Raw genomic sequence first — 20,896 nt, forward strand, 5'->3', positions numbered from 1 at the left:
AGTAGTTACTGATTGTATTGAAGGAGTTCAGAACACAGCACCCAAAAACATGATGCTCTGGCATACTATTTTGAGTTAAAAGCACTTGAAAAATAGCAGCTGCGAGAAGGACATTCTGATTCTCCTTCCTTTTCTTAAAAGCAGGAGATAAAATTCCCATGTGAAAGATATCCTCCCTATTTCAGAAGGAAAGAGAAATTCATGTCACCAAGGGCATGAGGTCGAGGCCACGATAAATCTATACAAACAGACCTTGTTAACCTAACCCCTATCTTTCTAGTCACTCACTCATATAACTGCTCCAGCCCGAGCCCCTTTGCCTAGTCACATTTTCACAATTTATTATTCTTTGTCCAACTCAGTATATAAAGCATTCAACTCAATTGGGTCTTAACTTTTCTTGTGAAGACTCCCAAGTGCATGTAAAGAAGATATAGTTAAAATTTGTATGTTTTTTCCTGTTAATCTGTTTTCTGTCAGTTAAATTCTTAGGTCCAACCAGAGACCCTAAGAAACTAGAGGAGAAATTATTCATCCCCTACAGCATTATTCTGATTCTGTGATTCAAGATGAGCTATTTACTTTTTCATTTATTTTTTTGTTTTTTGATTGTTGTTAATAACTCAAAAGTAAATGTAATAAGAAGCACTGAATCATAAACCTAACGTGTCATTATCATGGTGTCGTGGCTCCCCCTCTGGCAAGGCTGAAATTGGTTGTGGTCTCAGGAAACCAAGTTTACCTGAATCCGTTTTCTCACCTCTAAAATAGGAGAAATACTTGTGTTTTCCTCCTAAGACAAAGGTCTTAGAAGAAGCAAAGTAGGAGTAAGATAGAAGAATAAGATAGTGAACTTTGAAAGCCCCTTGTAAACTTCAAATGTGAGAGAACTATAAATCAAAATAATCACTAGACCAGGGGATTTCACAATTTTTGACTGAAAACAAGGTTCTAGACTTCATTCCTCTCCTGACTGACTCTGGGCAAATCTTTTCATACTGGGGTGGCTGTTTTCTAACTGGTAATGCAGACATATCAAAGTTAATGAATAATTATGATATGTTTACACTGCTAACACAATTTATTCAGATGTATAACAATTTGTAAACAGCTTGTACTCTTCAGCAATCTCCAACTACCGACCAGCTCTGATTTTATTATTGCTTCTAAATGAGACATTAACTACACTTGAAGCTATCCACTGTCCCCACAGACAGCACAGTAGAAATATCTAAGTAGGAGACTGCCGGATCACCTGGTTTCCTGAAGACACGGGAGACTAAGGCGGGAATGCAATGCATTTGTGGCAGATCCAACAACAAAATCGAAAGTTAGAAAACAATCAGAAATTAACAGGATTAATTAAACGGCGGTTGAGAACACTTTAGTCACTGTAGGAAAGCTAAATATTTCGGGAAGGCTTGGTACATGCAATTACTTAACCTTAGCCTGCTAGCAGTCTGGCATTTCTCTGGCTGAGACTGGCTCTTCAGCTCTTCGGGATTCCCAGAGCTCCTTGCGCGGCTCTTGGCGGGAAAGCAACTGGAAGTCACAAGGCTGCTGCCGCGCCTTCAACGGCGACGGTTGAAGGAAAACGCCTGCGCATCAGGCAAAGCGCGTGCCGCGTGGTGCGGGTTTGGTGGTCTCTGGCGCCCGGCCCTCAGACGTTCCGTAATGTATATGTGTTTGTTTGTTTGTTTTCTTTCGTGTTTTTGTTTTTTGCTTTTTAATCTCATTTTCTAACACCTCCCAACTCCTTTTAAGTTTCTTAAAGTCTTAATGGTGAAACACACGGGGGGAAAACGTAGACCTACTTATTTTTCACAAGAGTTTCTTGAGACGAGGTTAACTCTGGCGTCTGGTCCAGGCTTTGTCAAGATCAGTTAAAACACGTACAGTAAATCGTCTCTTCTGGGACTTCTTCCAGTTGAATTGTCTGATTAAGAAAAGTGAAACTGGGGACCAAAAAAATTGAAACTTACATTAAAATAACAGTTATAATCGAGAAATCGGAATCAGCCAAAATCTGGAATATTTTCTGTTCCTCTTTTGTGGTTGTTCCACAGAGTAGGACAATATGTCATTATATCGAGAGCCATGCTGAAGTTCAGTGAAGGAACGTTACCTGATTCGGTCATTTTGAAACTACAAATTTAAAACAAAAATTTTAAGATTATTTATTTTATTTATTTTTTTCTAAGTTTTTTTTTTTTTTTTTAATTCATTTGAGAGAGAGAGCGAGCGAGAGAGCTCGCACATGAGAGCAGGAGCAGGGGGAGGGGCAGAGGGGGAAGGAGAAGCAGATTCCGCGCTGAGCAGGGAGCCAGAGGAGGGAGGGGCTTCCCAGGATCATGACCTGAGCCTGAGTTGAAGGCAGACGCTTAACGGACTGAGCCACCCAGGCGCCCCCACAGTTGTTGGGTTTTTTTTTTTTAGGTATACATATATAAAAGATCTTTATTATAAGGAATTAGTCACACAATTAGAAGCCCCAAGATCTGCAATCAGCAAGCTGGAGACTCAAGAAGGAGCTGAAGTTTCAGTTTGAGTCCAAAGGCAGGTAAAGACAGATGTCCCAGCATAGCAGTCAGGCAGAAGGGCTTCCTTCTTACTCAGGTTTTGTGTTTCATTCAGGTCTTCAATTAACTGGATGAGGCGTGTTCACATTAGGGAGGGTGATCTGCTTTGCTCAGTCCAGCAACTCAAATGTTCATCTCATCCACAGCACCCTCACAGACACATCCAGAACAAAAATTTTAGATTCTTTTAAAGAGTTTGGCAGGGGCAGTTTTCATTACCTGATACCTACCTAACTGTAGCAGTGTACTCAATGCTTGAATACTGTGATTTACTTATTTGTGTAAAATTTATTTACATGAAATTCACATAAAATTTATTTTCACTTATTTACATAAAGTTCTTTCTGACTTTACATGTAATAAACTAGAATATTAGGAATAAAGATCTGAAGTTAAAGCTTGTATTTGTGTCACAAGGTTGAATTAAAGAAAAGACTTTATCGGAAGATGGCCACTGCACAATTGCAAAGAACTTCCATGGTATGAGTTCGTGTATTTTACTGTATTTTAATTTAGCTAATTTTATTGTTTCTTGAAGTCTCAACTCTTTTTATATTCTAAAGTTAGAGTCAACTGTTTGAGGGTTTAATGAGATCAGGAAATTCCATATTTTAAGAACTGAAGATATTTACTAAACTCTTTATAGAGTCAGTGGAGAATTATATTAGATATTTGATGCATTGCATTAAATAACTGGTTCATATTCAATTTACATTAGGTGTTAATAAATGCCATTCTGTTGCTTTGATGAAATTATCATTCTTAGCAGTCCATTCCTAGGAAATGAAGGTCCATGCCTCACAAAGATAAAATTCTCATCTTTGCACAGTTCTTGTGTTATAGTTACCTGTGTCAAACCTAGTCAGAAACTAAAGAGAAAAGAAGTGTTATCTATCATGTATTATGCCCTTACAGACAGTCAATCTGCAGGAGGATTTTTAACATGATTCTTAACCACTTTTTGCATTTTACCTTTAGGCTGCAACCCTGGAATTACCCTCACATCTTAGAAGTCACCCTGACTTTCTGGGGATCACTAACCACTGTGGTTAGGAATTTTTTTTTTTTTTTTTTTTATGGTTAGGCTTCTTTGGGAAAGTATCATGCTTATGCAAAATTAGATCTACTCAAAGTTCAAGAAGATGTTATTTTTAATAAATCTAAATTTATTATTAAATAAATTTAATTTTCCTTGAATTTAGAGTGCATTGGTGTTTCCCAATAAGATATCAACAGAGCAACAGTCTCTAGTGTTAGTGAAGAGGCTCCTAGCAGTTTCAGTATCCTGCATCACATATTTGAGAGGAATATTTCCGGAATGTGCTTATGGAACAAGATATCTAGATGGTAATGTCATGTTTATATTTTGTTTGTTTCAATTTTTTTAATGTAATGTTTATTTTAAAACTTTCGTTAGAGGTGCCTGGGTGGCTCAGTGTGTTGTGTCTGACTTTTGATTTCAGCTCAGGTCTCAATCTCAGGGTCATGAGTTCAAGCCCATGTTGGGTTCCATGCTAGGCGTGGAGCCTATTTAAAAAACACACACACAAAACTCTTTCTTTAAACATGTTTTTATTTTGGCTTGCTTTAAAACTGTAATTTTTTGACCCAGCAATTGCACTACTAGGTATCTACCCCAAAGATACAAATGTAGTGATCCAAAGGGGCACCTGAACCCCAATGTTTTTAGCAGCAATGTCCACAATAGCCAAACTATGGAAAGAGCCCAGATATCCATTGACAGATGAATGGATAAAGAAGATGAATGGGTAAAGATGGACTACTACTCAGCCATCAAAAAATGAAATCTTGCCATTTGCAATGACATGGATGGAACTAGAGGGTATTATACTAAGTGAAATAATCAGAGGACAATTATCCTATGAACTTACTCATATGTGGAATTTAAGAAACAAAACAGAAAATCATAGGAGAAGAGAGGGAAAAATAAGACAAAATCAGAGAGTGAGACAAACCATAAGAAACTCTTAAATAGGAAACAAACTGAAGGTTGCTGGAAAGGAAGGGGTGAAGGACATTGAGGAGAGCACGTTGTGATGTAATGAGCCCTGGGTATTATATAGGACTGATGAATCACACTGAACTCTACCTCTGAAACTAATAATACACTATATATTAATTAATTAAATTTAAATTAAAAAATAAATAAAATGGGAAAAAATAATAAATAAAACTGTAATTTTTGCTTAGAGATTTTTTTAAATAATAGCTTTATTAAGATATAATTCACATACCTGACAATTCATGCATTTAAAGTGCACAGTTGAAAGATTTTTAGTATATTCAAATCAGTGTGCAACCATTACCACAGGCAATTTTAGAACATTTCATCAACCCATAAGAGAACTCCATACCCACTAAGTGATTCTCTACTTCTTCCACCTCCGCAGTCCTCGGCATCCACCAATCTGCACTCTGTCTCTATGGATTTGCCTATTCTGGACATTTCATATAAATGGAATCATACGATATGTGGTCTTTGTGACCAGCTTCTCTCACTTAATGTTTTTAAGGTTCATCCATATGTTAACATGAATTAGTACTTCATTCTCTTTTATTGCTGAATAATATTCCATTATATGGATATACCACATTTTATTTATTCCCTTCATCAATTGATGAACATTTGTTTCAGTTGTTTACACTTTTTGGCTATTACGTATTTTTTCTTTCTTTTTTTTTCATTTGAGAGAGAGGACCGACGAGCAGGAGCGGGGAGGGGCAGAGGGAGAGAATCTCAAGCAGACTCTGTGCTGAGCGTGGAGCCTGATGTGGAGCTCGATCTCACGACCCTGAGACCATGACCTGAGCCAAAATCAAGAGTCACACACTGAACCAACTGAGCCACCCAGGCGCCCCATTTTTTGGGCTATTATAAATATGCCACTTTCATGTACAAGTTTTTGTGTGGACTAAATGGTTTTTTAAAAGTATATTTAAGGGATGCCTGGGTGGTGCAGTCAGTTCAGCATCCGAATCTTACTTTCAGTTCAGGCCTGATCTCAGGGTCTTCAGATCAAGCCCTACATGGGGCTCAGCCATCAGCACAGAGTCTGCTTGGGTTTCTCTTTCCCTCTCCCTCTGCCCCTCCTCCCTGCACACGCGCTCTGTCTCTCACTGAAATAAATAAATAAATAAATCTTTTTTAAAAGTATATTTAATACCTTTGGAAGCACTTATTCATAAAATTTTTCCTCAGTTTCTCAAGTTTAATTTTACCTGAGATTACTCTTATAATGATGAACAAAGTAGATAAAAGCATTCGATTATTAATAGCTTTGTACAGTGGTAGTATATGTTCTTGTGTTATTTTAAGGAAGTAAAATAATAAAGCCTATTTATACTACAGTAATAATTGATTACCCAGCCCATAGTATGTACCTAACTTTGTGCGCTAACTATGTGCTGGGACAATATGTTACGCTATGTTATGTATTATATCTTGTTAATTCATATTATAGGCCTGTGGGTTAGATATTATACCTATTTTTCAGATAAGAAACCTGAGACAGAGATCTCAGTCCTTTCCATTGTATTAACCTGTTGCTTTCTTGCAGGTCTCTATCTCTGATAGCCAGTTAACTACTTGGTCTTTTACAAGTATTTAATTGGGATAAGGGCCCATGCAAATACTCTAAGACTCTTGGATAATGATGGTGTGAAAACATTATATCTAACTTTAAATATTTTATAACTTTTTTTAAAGATTTTATTTATTTATTTGACAGAGAGAGAGAGATAGCAAGAGCAGGAACACAAGCAGGGGGAGTGGGAGAGGGAGAAGCAGGCTTCCTGCTGAGCAGGAAGCCTGATGCAGGGCTCGATCCCAGGACCCTGGGATCATGACCTGAGCCAAAGGCAGACGCTTAACGACTGAGCCACCCAGGTGCGCCAAATATTTTATAACTTTTAAAAAATAATTTTTTTCTACCCATCAACATGTATCTTAATCATTATGATGCCATTTTATAATGAGGATAAAAAGATTCTTTGTTTCCATAAAACTTTTCTTCTTTTAAATTATATTACTACCAATCATCTGGAAGTTCATTGCCATTTAAAAATATATCTCTAATACACAGCTGAAGAAAATAATCTTCAGTTAAATTTCTAGTTGTTTACTAAACTTAAGCAACCCTATATTTATATCATTTTGGTGTTTAGATCTTTGTGTCAAAATTCTGAGAGAAGATAAAAGCTGTCCAGGATCTACACAGTTAGTGAAGTGGTAAGTAAAATAATACCTAATGATATTAAATTATTTTTTCTTAAATAACATTTTTTTAATGTTATTCAGATATTTTACCTCCTATCCCGAACCATCCTCTATCAACATTTTATATTTCTGCCACTATTTGTTTTGTTTTATTATTTTAAGCTGGTTAATAAGAAGGGAGCTTTGGGGAGCCCAGCTGGCTCAGTCAGTAGAGCATGTGACTCTTGATCTTGATCTCAGGGTTGTAAGTTTGAGCCCCCCATTGGGTGTAGAGATTACTTAAAAAAGATAAAAATCTTAAAAAAAAAAAAAAGAAGGGAGCTTTAATAAGAAAATTTTGTATTCTTTAGTAATGAGATAACATGGAGACTTATTAAAAGAATTCTTTTCTGGAAATGCATTCAATCTAAAAATGAATCCTTTGTTATTTTTTAGGATGCTAGGATGCTATGATGCTTTACAAAAAAAATACGTAAGTCAATATCTCCTTATCTTTTTTCCTACTGTTTATACTCTACAAATGTAATAACAATTGACACAAAGTAAAACATTAAACTAACTTGGGCATAGGCCAATCCAAATTACTCAAAAGTTTGAATATTTGAATATTTTAAAGACTAATATTCAATCATTTTAAGCCAATAGAATTAATACTTAACAAATTTTGCCAAGCCAGTTTTAATTGTTAACACGTATTTGTTTTAGTAACACATACTAACTTACAAAAACTTAATGAATTAAAAAGTCTTTTAAAATACTTCATTTATTAGTTTCACATTCCTTCTACAATTTTGTTTATACTAATAATTTAATAAATTATTTCTTTGTGAGAGTTCAAAAGTAAATTTCCGTGTAGTCTAGGTTAAATTGCCACCAATTCTGAATAAGTGAAATTTCAATTAATAAGTGTTTACTGTAGACTGTAAGTGTTTTTATATACTTATGTTTATATCAGCATATATAAAGAAGTCAAGCTCTGAACAAAATTGTAAAAAAGATAAAATTTTATCCATGGTCACTAACCTCCCTTATTAAGGCATTAAATATTTAATACTAATTAAATATTGAGTGCCTGCTATGTGCTAGACACATATTCTAGGTAGGAGCTGGGTGAACTAACAGTGGTCAATGAGACAAAGAGGGTCCCTTCTGTAGTGGGAAAACAGTCAATAAAACAAGTAAATCAGATAATTTCCAATTGTGTTAAATGCCAATAAAATACTGAGAGAAAGTGTGTCGCAGGTGGAGAGGTGGGGTAACTTTAGATAGGGTGGTCCTGAGTAGGTGACATTTAAGCTGAGACTTGATTGAGAAGAAACCAGCCAGGCATTGACTTTGGGAGAGAATATTTCTGGCAGAACAGCAAATACAAAGAGTTGAAGGGGAGTTTAGAGAGTTCAAGGAACAAAAAGAAGGCCAATGTTAATGGGAATGGAATGCAATGAGCAGTAGGGGTGGGAGAATAGACCAGAGGAGCCTAAGGAGATAGGCAGGGCCAGAGCATTCAGACTGTATAGGTAAGGAGTTTGAATTTTATTTTAGGTGCAAATAAAAGCCACTTGAAGGTTTTAAGTAGAAATGTAACATCATTTGATTTATATTTTAAATTAAAAATCACTCCGGCTGCTGTTAAGACAATATACAGTGGAAGGAGAATAAGATTGGAATCCAGGAGAATGGTGCTTAATCTGTTAATGCTGTACTGGTAAAAAATCACCAGTGCTTAGACCAGCATGGCAGAGAAGGAAAGAAATGAAAAGATTCAGGATATATTTAGCAGTAAAACTGATTGGACTTGATAGATTGGTTGTAGAGTGTAAGGAAAAGATCCAAATCAAGGATGACTCAGATTTTTGGCAGATTACTTGAGTGGATTATTTCCTGCGATTCTCTATTCCTATGGTCTCTAAAGCCTCTTCCCTTTATTAAAGGAGCAGAGTCCTGAACTCTACTTTTCTCTTTTCAAAATCAGTTCTTACATTGGTAAGGTTTAATATGTTATTTCACAATATATATTTTCCTTGTAACTGGCAGAAATGCCTGTATTTGCTTACATCAATGTCCTGCATGTCAGCCTTCAGTAAGTCAACTAGAAATAGATATTTGGGGGAATAAGGAAGGACATCCAAGGTGTTGCTTTATATACATCATATTTTCTGCAAGATTATTTGTTATTAGGAATAAATGTTGAAATAAGACAAAAAATTCTTGTGATCCATCATGAAAAAATATTTTATAGAGTAAAAGTAAGATTTTTGTTCTCTGTTATATTTCAGCTAAGGATGGTTGTTCTAGCTGTAAGTATTTTTAAATTGTATGTTCTTTCTTAAAGACTGTCAAATTCGGCCTTGCTTATTTAAATAACACTAAAACTAGCAATTGATTTTGTCACTTTATTCAAACAAATGATCTATTCAGTGGAAAAAAGTAACCAATTAGTATTTTGGGGGGTCATTTTGTACTTTGTTTTTGCTGAATCCATTTAATAGTTTAGTCTAAACATCCAATTTAGTTCTCCTTGAATACTTAGTCTTCTATAACTCAATTACAAATTATTTTTAAATAGGTATACACCAATCCAGAAGACCCTCAGGTAGGTGTGCTTAAGTTAGTAAAGAAACATGATATCTCTAATATCTAAATTATAATATCTTATGCTTTTATTTTTTTCTTTTTCTTTTTTTTATCTTATGCTTTTAATTGTATTCACTTTCACATGTATTTACACATTTGAACCTCATAAAGGCTTTTTTGAGGTAAGACAAGGATTGTATTGTTATCTTTAAACAGATTAATATACTTACTACCAGAGAGATTGTGTGACTGATCCTGGGCCACAAATCCAAAACCCCTTAGAAATAACCTAAATCTCCTGACTTCTGCTTCTATATAACGTTCTTTTTATAAAATTATGAAAGGGGTTGAGTTTGACAAAAAATAAGATACTTATCCTTGAACTTTGAATATTCGTCCCAATCCAGTCACATCCACCTGTTCATCTGACAATTAAAGAAGGGATTACAAGAAGTGATAGGGAAAACCAATAACAAGGAACAAAGTGGAAAATATTTGAGTACCTACTATTATTAGACTCTGTTCTTTGAGTTGTCTCATTTACTCATCATCATAAACTTCATAAGGTAACTACCATTATCATCTCCACTTTATAGGTAAGGAAACCTAGATACAAGATTTCTTGCCTAAGATCACAGTGGCAGAACCAGAATTTGGACCTAAGGAGGCCAGTCCATGATCTTGGTGCTTTAACCATTACACTATCACTATTATAATATAGTTTTTCATTCAGTCATGGAGAAGCAGATTTTTTTTTAAAAAGAGAGAGCTGATCCCCATTCCTATGTGAGCACTGAAATGTAAAGAAAGCAATAAAAAAAGCTTCAAGAAGGCTAGCAATGTGTCTTCTCTTTGATACTCACCCCTGAAGTTAATGCTTAATATATGTCCATGGTGACAAAGAAAATCTCATGGGCAAAGGTTGTGAATTAGTTGATTGTTCAGAAGCTAACTAATTGTTCAGAAAATATTCATTTAGTTTCAGATGTTTTATGTAGTTGAACATTTTTTCTTTCAGTAAAAGAGCAACCTTGTTGATTCACTAATATTTATTGATTGTTTGGTGTGCCAGGCACTATTTTAAGGGCTCTGTATAAATTATCCTATTTGTTAAATATTCACAACCACCAATGAGATAGGTACTATTTTCAACCCCTTTTATTAGCTGGGGAAACTAAAACCTAGAAGGCTTAAATAACTTGCTTCCGGTTATATACAGCAAGGATTTAAGCCCTGTGCTTAAAGCCATTCTGCTTGAGTAAGAGATAATACTGCCCCTCTTACCTGCCTGCTAAGGATTTCCTCCCCTCTGGTATATATGATATACATTACAATTAGTGGGATAATATATATCTCACTTAAGACTGAAGCCCCAAATCCCAAATCATGGGAATTTACTATTAGGACTTGAAAGTTTCAGTGGACCAATAAGGATTAACATGGCAGAAAAAACTATTAAATCAATGTTAAGAGTCATACAAAAGCTGTATGTAGCTACTTGGCCACCAGTACTGTATATCAAATACATAACTGCAATGTTTTCTATTTAAGACAATTTCAGAATGTTACCAATTTAAATTCAAGTACTCTAGTAATGGACCAATCATGGACTTCATAAGGTATTTTATCATTTTCTTTTTGTATTACAGATTACCACTTATTCATATTAATACTATATTGCTAAACTTCAGGATTAATTCTTAAACTTCTCAAACATCCCCAATTAACCATTGAGGTGTGGCTGTACAAAATATCCTTCGTAGCTGCAAGCCCAGATTATGTGGCTAATTATATACTATTTTAACGTGAAACAGAGCCAAAGAGTAGGAAAGCTATTATATGCTTGAGTGATTAAAAATGTAATTAAAGTCCCTCACTCGTTTCCTTTAAACATCTTATATAAAATGCATATTAATTTAAATAAAATTATTAGTTTATAACATTATTGATAATGATATTAATGATATTAATTTTAATAATAGTGACATGAAAACACATTTTATGGTAACTTTCAACTTAAAAACTTAATGGTATAATAGGAATAAGAATATCAAATAGTAAAATGTGAAGTTGTTATTAGAAGCCATGGTGTCATAAAAGAAATTAATGTGTGCTTCTCTTCTAGTAAAAACCAAAGCAGTGAATCTAGTATGTCATCTGCTGACACCAAGAAAGCAAGTATTCTCCTCATTCGCAAGATTTATATTCTAATGCAAAATCTGGGACCTTTACCTAATGATGTTTGTTTGACCATGAAACTTTTTTACTACGATGAAGGTACTATTTATAATACATCCTGTTGGTACCTATATGTTTTATTATTGAAACAATTGGTTTTCATCCCAAATGATTTTAAGCACCTAAATTGCAATATATTTTTTGAAATTATAAAATTTTCATTTAATATCAGTATTTGAAAAAGAAAGATTCAGGGGCTCCTGGGTGGCTCAATCAGTTAAGTGTCTGCCTTTGGCTCAGGTCATGATCTCAGGGTCCTGGGATTGAGCCCCGCATCAGCCCCCCCCAGCAAGAAGTCTGCTTCTCCCTCTCCCTCTGCACCTCCCCACCGTTTGTGTTCTCGCTCCCTCTCTCTATCCAATAAATAAATAAAATCTTAAAAAAAGAGAAAGATTTGAAAAAATAGACTTTCAAATATACACAAACTTTTCCAGTGATATGAACATATCCATGTGAGGTACAACCTCACTAATAATAAAAGAAATGAAACTGTTGAGATGCTACTTTTCACTTACCGGAGCAGTAAGATTTGTAAACAAGGGTGTGGGGGAAAGCAGACACTTTTATAAATTCTTGAGGGAATGTATGTAGGTGCAACATTTTTAGAGGACAATTTAGCAGTATTGAAATTTTAGATGCACATTCTCTTTAATTCGGAAATTCTATAGCTAGAAAAGTATCTTGGGAATATACTTAACACAAACATGCAACGTTATAGGTTTATAAGGATACCATGCAAGCTATTAAAAAGAATGTGCTGATAATTTATCCAAGGAATATTAAATATGGATTAAAAAGAAATGTTAAAAACAGCTAGGTAGGTATAGGGGCACCCGGGTGGCTAAGTCGGTTAAGCCTCCGACTCTTGATTTTGGCTCAAGTCATGATCTCAGAGTCATGAGATTGAGTCCCATTGGGCTCTGCACTCAGCACCAGTCTGCTTGTTCCTCTCCCTCTGCTCCTCCCCATCCCCAACCTCCCCACCCCCCACATGCACACACACACACACACACACACACATGCTCTATCTCTCTCAAATAAATAAAATCTTAAAAAAAAAAACAGCTAGGTATCAAACAGTATGATCTTATTTGTGTTTTGTTAAGGATATACATATATATGAAATATATATTTTACATGTGTAATATCTTCTAGAAGTACATAAAGCAACAACAATAATAACAACTAACATTTATTGAATACTTAAAATGTGCCAGTTCTGGTCTGAGCATTTTACATGCTTTAATTCATCTAACACCCACAATGACCCCATGGGGTAGGTACTATATTATCCCCATTTCACAGATGAGAAAACCAAATCAAGGATGATAAATAATTTATTCAAGTTCATATAGTCAAATGAAGAAAAAAAAGGTTGTCTTTCTATACTACTTGAAATGTCTTCAATCTGTATTTATTATTATTTTTATTATGTTCCTTTCAATTTCATGAACATCACAGTTTATACTTACTTTTTGCAGTTACACCCCCAGATTACCAGCCTCCTGGTTTTAAGGATGGTGATTGTGAAGGAGTGATATTTGAAGGGGAGCCTATGTACTTAAATGTGGGAGAAGTCCCAACACCTTTTCACACCTTCAAAGTAAAAGTGACTACTGAGAAAGAACGAATGGAAAATATTGATTCAGCTATATTGTCACCAAAACAATTAAAAACACCACTTCAAAAAATTCTCATGGACAAAGATGATGTAGAAGATGAACAGGAGCATTATATAAGTGTCAGTACATTTTAAAGAGTTATAAAGTACAATAGTAACAAATGTTTGACTCAATTCTGAAGACTAATTCTAGTTCTCATTAATATTTATGTAAAGACTGTATTATAATCATAAACTCAAGGTTGGTAGGGACCTTAAAGAAAGTATCGGCTTTTCGTTTTAAAACTCTTTACCTTGGTACAAACATTATTATCAGAAATTTAAAAGCACAACTATTCTGAATGAAGCAGGGAATGGTCCTGGAGGCCCAGTCACTCACCACCTCAACTACCCTCATAGTGGACTCTAAGGAAACTCTTTGGTCTGGAGCATAATTTGAAAACCCCTGAACTACTCCAATTGCCCAAATAATGTTGGAATCCTTTCTACCATACCCCTACTAGGTGCTCATTTTAGACCTGTACTTGAACTTCCTTGGGGCCTGCAAAGTCACTGTCCTGAAGCAGCCTGGAAGTTCCCAGAAGGCAGGAAAAATGTCTCATCTTCGTAATCCTCCTGTGCCTAGCACTTAAGTGTACAGTGTGCATTCTCAGTATTGGTTGAATGAATGGATGACTAGAAATATAAAAAAGCCTTTTTTTAATTGTTGCCTCCCAGGAAATCTTTCACATTAACATGATTGTTTTTTAATCTCATCTTTGTTGTTATTCTGTTACCTCATTTTATTCTAAATTATAACCTCAGTACTTATGTATAGAGACTGACTTTTCTAATTTAGGTTCTGCCACATCCTAACAAATAGAAAATTCAGTTTTCAACCAGTTTAGTTCAAGAAGAAGTCTTCTCTAAACCTAAATCCCAGTGATGGTTTATAAACAGATATAGCTGGGATTTATGTTGCATTCTTTAAAATATTTAAAGCTCTTTGACATATGTCACAAAGAGAAAAATAATTATAAAGTAGACCTTAAACTTGTTGCTATTTCTACCATACCATGACTGAGCTTTTTCTTCACTAACTCCCTGAAGAGGGTTGGGGCATTTTTTTATTCAGAGTATATGATAACATCTGTATAGCAATTCCGGAGATAAAGAAGATATAGAAGGAGTGGTTGTATGAATTTGTCTAATTCATTGCCCTCAAACAATAGTAAGAACTAAGGGTTTTAGAACCATTATATATTTTTGAGAAAGTTGTGTATTTTGTCCTTAAAGCAACCCTGCAAAGTAAAGTAGTAGTTTATACTTTATTTGGATAAATATGGTACCTTGTATGGTAATTATAGGACTTTATTTCTAGCAAGTGTAAGGTAGTTGTAGTGTTATGTTATATTTAACCTTCACGTAAAACACATCTGTTCATAAATACTTCTACCCAGTTGTTTTAATTGCTTTTTGAAATGTGTCCATTTTTTTCTTCATGTAATTATGTAGGATGATTTTGACATTGAAACTAAAATGGAAGAGCAGAAAAAAAACCCTGGATCTTCTGAACTTGGAGGTAAGAAATTGATGAAAACATAGATTAATTTACTTCTAATTCAATTTTATACCATTTTAACTCTTTTTTTTTTTAACAGAACCAAGTTTAATTTGTGAGGAAGATGAAATTATGAGGTCTAAAGAAAGTCTAGATCTTTCAATTTCTCATTCTCAGGTATAAATTTGATGATTCATCTCACTTTTAATTTTTTTTCAGAAGACTATGACTTATATGCTTATTTAGTGTATTTTCAGGTTTTCTTATTATATTCAAGGTCTTTTAGAAGAAAATTAGGTCTTGGGGCCCCTGAGTGGCTCAGTCGTTAAGCATCTGCCTTCGGCTCAGGTCATGATCCCAGGGTCCTGGGATCGAGCCTTGCATCGGACTTCCTGCTCAGCGGGAAGCCTGCTTCTCCCTCTCCCACTCCCCCTGCTTGTGTTCCCTCTCTCGCTGTGTCTCTCTCTGTCAAATAAATAAATAAAATCTTAAAAAAAAAAAGAAGAAGAAGAAGAAGAAGAAGAAGAAAATTAGGTCTTAAGAAAGCTTTTTAACAAAATTTGAAAAATATATGTTGAAAAGTTTTGAGTATATTACTGTGGCTTTATTTATTAATAAACCTAAATACTGCTCATAGAATTTCAGAATTTCAGAGCTAGATAGAATCTTAAGCAATTATTCCAGCACCTTTTGTATTTACAAATGGAGAATATAATACTTTTTGTTGCCTGGAGCAGACAAGATTAATTTCATTGTCCAAAGACAATAAAATCTTGATATAACATTTAGATAAAAAGAACTTGAAAATAATGGGACTGATTATTGTCCACCTTCCTCTGCACCTCCCCTTTCTCCAGTGGGAGTGAGCTAAAGTTCTTATCTTCTGGAAGAGTAGTGTAGTGCCTGATGATCATTTGGGACTTTTTCAGTTCAGTGAATGATCAATTATATACAGTGTCAGTTTCACTATCTTTATCTTTGCCCTTTTTGTGACAGTAAGAACTACTTAAAATTAATGGTTTTCATTAACATAATAAGACCCTAGATTTTATCTTAGTGAGTTTTGGAACCCCATTATTATTATGTTATGGAAAGTTTTTATTATGTTATGTGATTTTGTGTTATTATTTTCTAGGTTGAACAGTTAGTCAGTAAAACATCTGCACTTGATGTGTCTGAAAGTAAAACAAGAAGTGGAAAAATCTTTCAGAATAAAATGGTAAGTGTACCTTTAGATTTTTTTTCCATTCTAACCTTATAATTTTTTCCCACATGTGAGTTTATTTGACTTCTTAATCCTTCCTTTATTGGACTAATATTTAGTAAGCACTTATTATGTGTCAGATATTTTACTGGGTGCTGGAGATATAACATGAATAACACATAGTTCCTGATCTTAGCTAAAAGTTTAGTGATTGGAAGTCAACAAGCAGTGATAGAGGGCCATGATAGCAGTTTGAATAGGCTACATGGAACAAAGGAAAGAATGGTGAATTTTATTGAAGGTACATAAAAGAGGAGAATTCAGGAAAGGCTTTGAGAAATGACACTATCATCCAGACTCCCAAAGAATTGCCTAGAATGCCAAAATATTCTCATGTTCTATCTTGTAAATAGATTGTCTTGTTAATAAGACATTAAAAATGAATGTTTTGTATATATTTTGCATAAAATGAATCTCATGTTTTTAAGCAAAAAACCCACTGCTTTATTTTAGTTTTCTATTTTTACTAAATGGAAATTTGTATTTTATTTTAGACCTTTAAGTTACTCAAAGGTTCAGAGATGAAAAAAAACCATTCTGTAAAATATTATATCTAAATTTAGGAAACAAATAGCACACTCTAACAGTGGTATAGTGGCATTTCTTCCCAACTCTTCATTCAGTGACGTCATGTTGGTAGCTTGAAATTGGACATGATGAGAATATTCACAGCATGGAAATCAGCAAATGCCTCAACTCAGGATTTGTTACTCCTAGAGAACTGGTTGTTAAACATTTACCAGCACACCAATGATTATAGTGCCATTTTTAGGTGCCCTTTTTTCCACATTCAAGAGTCATATGCTCTTCCAACTGAGCCAGCCAGGTCCCCTTTTTCTACATTCTCCATAGGAAGTTTGAACTGGCAGAAGGCAGTATTCAAACTAGTATGCTGATGAAAGCAAGAGATAAAAGAATTTCAAAAATTAGTACAGCTTGCAGTAAAATGGTCTTCTAGGCAAATTCTACTTAGGATGAGTATCCTTTACTAGGATATGGGGAGAAAAGCAAGAATTTTAAAAAAAGTATTAGAAAGGATTTTCTTGTAATATGACATTAAGATACTTCGGGGACATAAATTCATTTCTGAAATTGCCCATGTTTTTGGATATGACCTCTCTGTCACAGTACTCCTGATTTTGAGAATCATAGCTGAATTATTGTTAGGAAAGGGCAAGAAATGAAAATATTTAATAGTATTAAACTAAGAAAGTTATTGAAAAGTACATTTTCAGCATCGGAAAATAAGTATGTCCTTTTAGAGAATAGTAATATGACAGCTAATAATGTTTCATCATCCAATATTCATTTTAAAAACTGCATAGATAGCATTATTTACAATAGGCAAAAGGTGGAGGAAACCTAAATATCCATCACCAGACAAATGGATATACAAATATAGTATATCTATACCATGGAATATTATTCAGCCATACAAGGAATGAAGTACTGATGTATGCTTCAACCTGGATAAACCTTGGAAACATGCTAAATGAAAGAAACCAGTCACAAAAGTCCACATATTATATGATTCTATTTATCTGAAAGTCCAGAATAGGGATTTCTATAGAGAGAGAAAGCCTTAGAGCTAGTGGGAGAAGGGGGGAATCGGGAAGTGATAGCTTTACTCTACATTCAAAGAACCCAGGTATCCTATCTTAGTAGGAAATAGTTATACTAGGCATAATTTTCAAAAGAAAGAAGAGAATTAAGAAAGGGAACAAATCAACCTCAGGGTTTCTTTTTGGGGTGATGAAAGTGTTCTAAAATTGAATACAATGATGTTGCACAACTCTGAATATACTTAAAATTATTGAACTGTAAAATTATAAATAAATGAATTGTATGGCATCTGAATTATATCTCAGGAAAGCTTTTTTTAAAAAAAACTGCATATAGTTGCCCATAGTTAAAAAAATCAAGTGTTGGTTGTTCTTTGAGAAATAACCAATTAGTAATTATTCCATCTTTGTGGAGGCTAATGGAAATCAACCAGTAAAATCTTCTAAAGAAAATCGGAAGAGAAGTCAACTCGAACCTGGGAAAACAGTAAGTTTTATAATATATAGGTTGAATAAAATGGCAAGTATCAGACTATCATTACTATAGATTAAATTTTATTTTTATTTATTTATTTATTTTTAATTTATTTTTTTTTAGAGAGGGAGATCAGGGAGGAGGGTCAGAAGGAGAGGGAAAGAGAAAGAATCAAGCAGGCCCCATGCCCAGTGCAGAGCCTGACTCGATTTCACAACCCTGAGATCTGACCTGAGCCGAAGTCAAGAGTTGGATGCTTAATGGACTAAGCCACCCAGGCGCCCCTAGATTAAATTTTAAATGATAAATATGATAATATCTCTGGATATTACCTCCAAGTACTGATATCTAAATCTTGTTTATATGTAATTGGTTCTAAAAAATGAGGTGATTTTAAAATAAGATGTGCTATGTTAATTAATTTTTTCCACATAAATATTTACTGATTTCATGAATGACTTAAGTAGTTGGAGAAATTTGTAAAAAAATTAAAATCAGTATGTCCAGAAAAATATGAGTAGAATGAGAAAATGAGAGTATAAGAATATTTAGGCCATTTTATTTACATAGAGCTAAAGTTGGGCCACAAATTTGATCTGAGCTTCCTAGAGAACAAACGTGAAGTATAAATAAGTTACCAAATAAACCTGTTCCCTAAAAAATAACATTTCCTCTTAGTACCTTAGGAGAAAGAAAAATTTTCTTGACCTAAATTTTTTTAACAGTTGTTTCATATTTGGGACCTTATTTTACCAAATTAGATCATGTATTTGTCATTTCTGAGATAAATATTTATATTTTTCAACTAGAATTTTTAGTATTATTAGTAGGTTAACATTTAGACAACTGAATATCTAAGACTGCTTTAAAAATCAAATGTTAAAGGGGTAATCTCAAAAATATAGTTAATATCATTTTCAATTTACGTAACTTAAGGGGATGAAATAACCTGACACTTCATTAATATATTAAGTTGTCTAACTTTTCCCAGTGTATTAAGCTTTGATTTTTTTTTTTCAAAATCATTCAATTTGTATCATTAGTGAGTTTTTTCAGAAAAAATCAAAGTTGAATATCTCAGGGAATACTTTTAGGAATTTTCTTTTTTTTTTTAAAGATTTTGTTTATTTATTTGACAGAGAGAGAGAGAGACAGCACAAGCAGGTAGAATGTGGGAGAGGGAGAAGCAGGCTCCCCACTGAGCAGGGAGCCCAATGTGGGGCTCAATCCCAGGATCCTGGGGTCATGACCTGAGCAGAAGGCAGACGCTTAACTGACTGAGCCACCCAAGCACCCCAGGAATTTTCTTTATTTGTTCTCCCATTCATTCAAAAGTGTGCAGTGAATGTCTAATATCTGTCAGGCACTGCTAAGTACCAGGGATACAAAAGGAACACATGATTTAAATCTTACATGGTGCCAAGGTAGAATGTTTCTCTGTCTGCAGCTCATGTAAAAATCTTTTTTCCTTCTTATCCCCCAAAAATATTTTACTATTTTGAGGACATAATGTTAGATCTATGTTTTTGACTTCTCCAACAACCCTAATGAAGACCTTACACTTTATAAGTATATACTTTCAGCAGCCATCAGAAGATATATCAGTAATAAAATTTACCCTACTTTTTAAAGAACTCAGGTATCCTATCTTAGTAGGAAATGGTTACACTACATATAATTTTAAAAAGAAAGGGAAAGAAGGAACAAGCAAACAAATCTCAGAAACATAAAAAAAATCTAAAAGTAAAGACATGTAAACTAGAAAGTATCCTCAGTAGTTGTTTTCTTTTGACAGGTCCTTCATCGCTTTGATTCTTCTAGTCAAGAGACAGTGCCAAAAAGAAGAAAGTTTAGTGAACCAAAGGAGCATATATAAAAATTATTTTTTTCTTCTGCATGTTTGCGAAGTACTCAACATTTAAACTACAGGACACTGTATTACTATTTTAACGTGTATTTGCCCTACCTGTGAAAATTTATATGTAATCTTAAGCAGTTAGTACACTAAAATGAATTTTTAGCTGTCATATTGTGATCCTTAGTCTTATCTGAGACAATGCAAGAGAACTTTTGAATAAAACCAAAAGTACTAGTGTCATAATTGATTTTGCTCATTATCTACTCAATATTGATCTATCTTCCATTTTGGTGGATACTTCCTTTAAACATATATTAACTTCTAAGGCCCTCTAGAGCCAATTTTAAAAACAAATAATGTTTATTTTGTTATTAAATTTTGGTAGGAATTTACTTTTTACTTATGTTAAAACTGTAACACTTAACTGGCTGTTTGTCCCTGTGTCATTAAAACAATGTTCTTTGGTACTTTGATAGAGTATATTAACATAGTAATACATAACATACCATTAAAAATTGGTAATGGTCATATTTTAAATATGTCAATGTGTGTCTGGATTTACTATGTTGGGTGCAACTGCCAAAAGAACTGGCCTAAGTGGCAACAGAATACTCTAGAAGAACAAGGAATTGCGACAATGACTCGGGTCAGAGCTTGGAGACCGTCTCAGCAGCATACTTCTGGAGCCAGGTGGTAGAACTGGGAACAAGGCTGGCATCTGATAGGAGGATTTTGTAAAGGCAGAGGCAAAATAAGGGGCTGACAAGGAAGGGGGAAGGAGATAAAAAAAATTACTATTCTGGGACAACATTTTCTACTTCCGATCCGTTTGAGTGACTTAAGTAAAATTTAGTCGTGCTTTTTTTTTTTTTTTTTAATCTTTTTAAACTTTCTTTTTTTACTTCAAGGCAAAATGAGGACTGATTTTTAGGGTCTGGCATTTTGGGT

The 20,896-nt window shown here is 34.2% G+C and overlaps 1 protein-coding gene across 2 annotated transcripts; it reads left to right on the plus strand.

The window, feature by feature from the left end:
- Nucleotides 1–591: 591 nt before the first annotated feature.
- On the plus strand, nt 592–20,487 carry HORMAD1 (HORMA domain containing 1). Of its 2 annotated transcripts, XM_036098319.2 has the most exons (14): nt 592–3,059; nt 3,782–3,926; nt 6,765–6,828; nt 7,252–7,288; nt 9,093–9,113; nt 9,383–9,409; nt 10,942–11,009; nt 11,516–11,667; nt 13,110–13,369; nt 14,744–14,810; nt 14,890–14,966; nt 15,925–16,008; nt 18,031–18,102; nt 19,886–20,487. In XM_036098319.2, the coding sequence occupies exons 1-14, from the start codon at nt 3,027–3,029 to the stop codon at nt 19,964–19,966; spliced, it is 1,188 nt and encodes a 395-aa protein (XP_035954212.1). In that variant the 5' UTR covers nt 592–3,026; the 3' UTR covers nt 19,967–20,487. The 2 variants fall into 2 exon arrangements, with proteins under 2 accessions (XP_035954212.1, XP_077928606.1); XM_078072480.1 differs by lacking the exon at nt 18,031–18,102.
- Nucleotides 20,488–20,896: the final 409 nt, after the last annotated feature.

This window comes from Halichoerus grypus, chromosome 5, assembly GCF_964656455.1.
Source record: "Halichoerus grypus chromosome 5, mHalGry1.hap1.1, whole genome shotgun sequence".
Classification (NCBI taxonomy): domain Eukaryota; kingdom Metazoa; phylum Chordata; class Mammalia; order Carnivora; family Phocidae; genus Halichoerus; species Halichoerus grypus.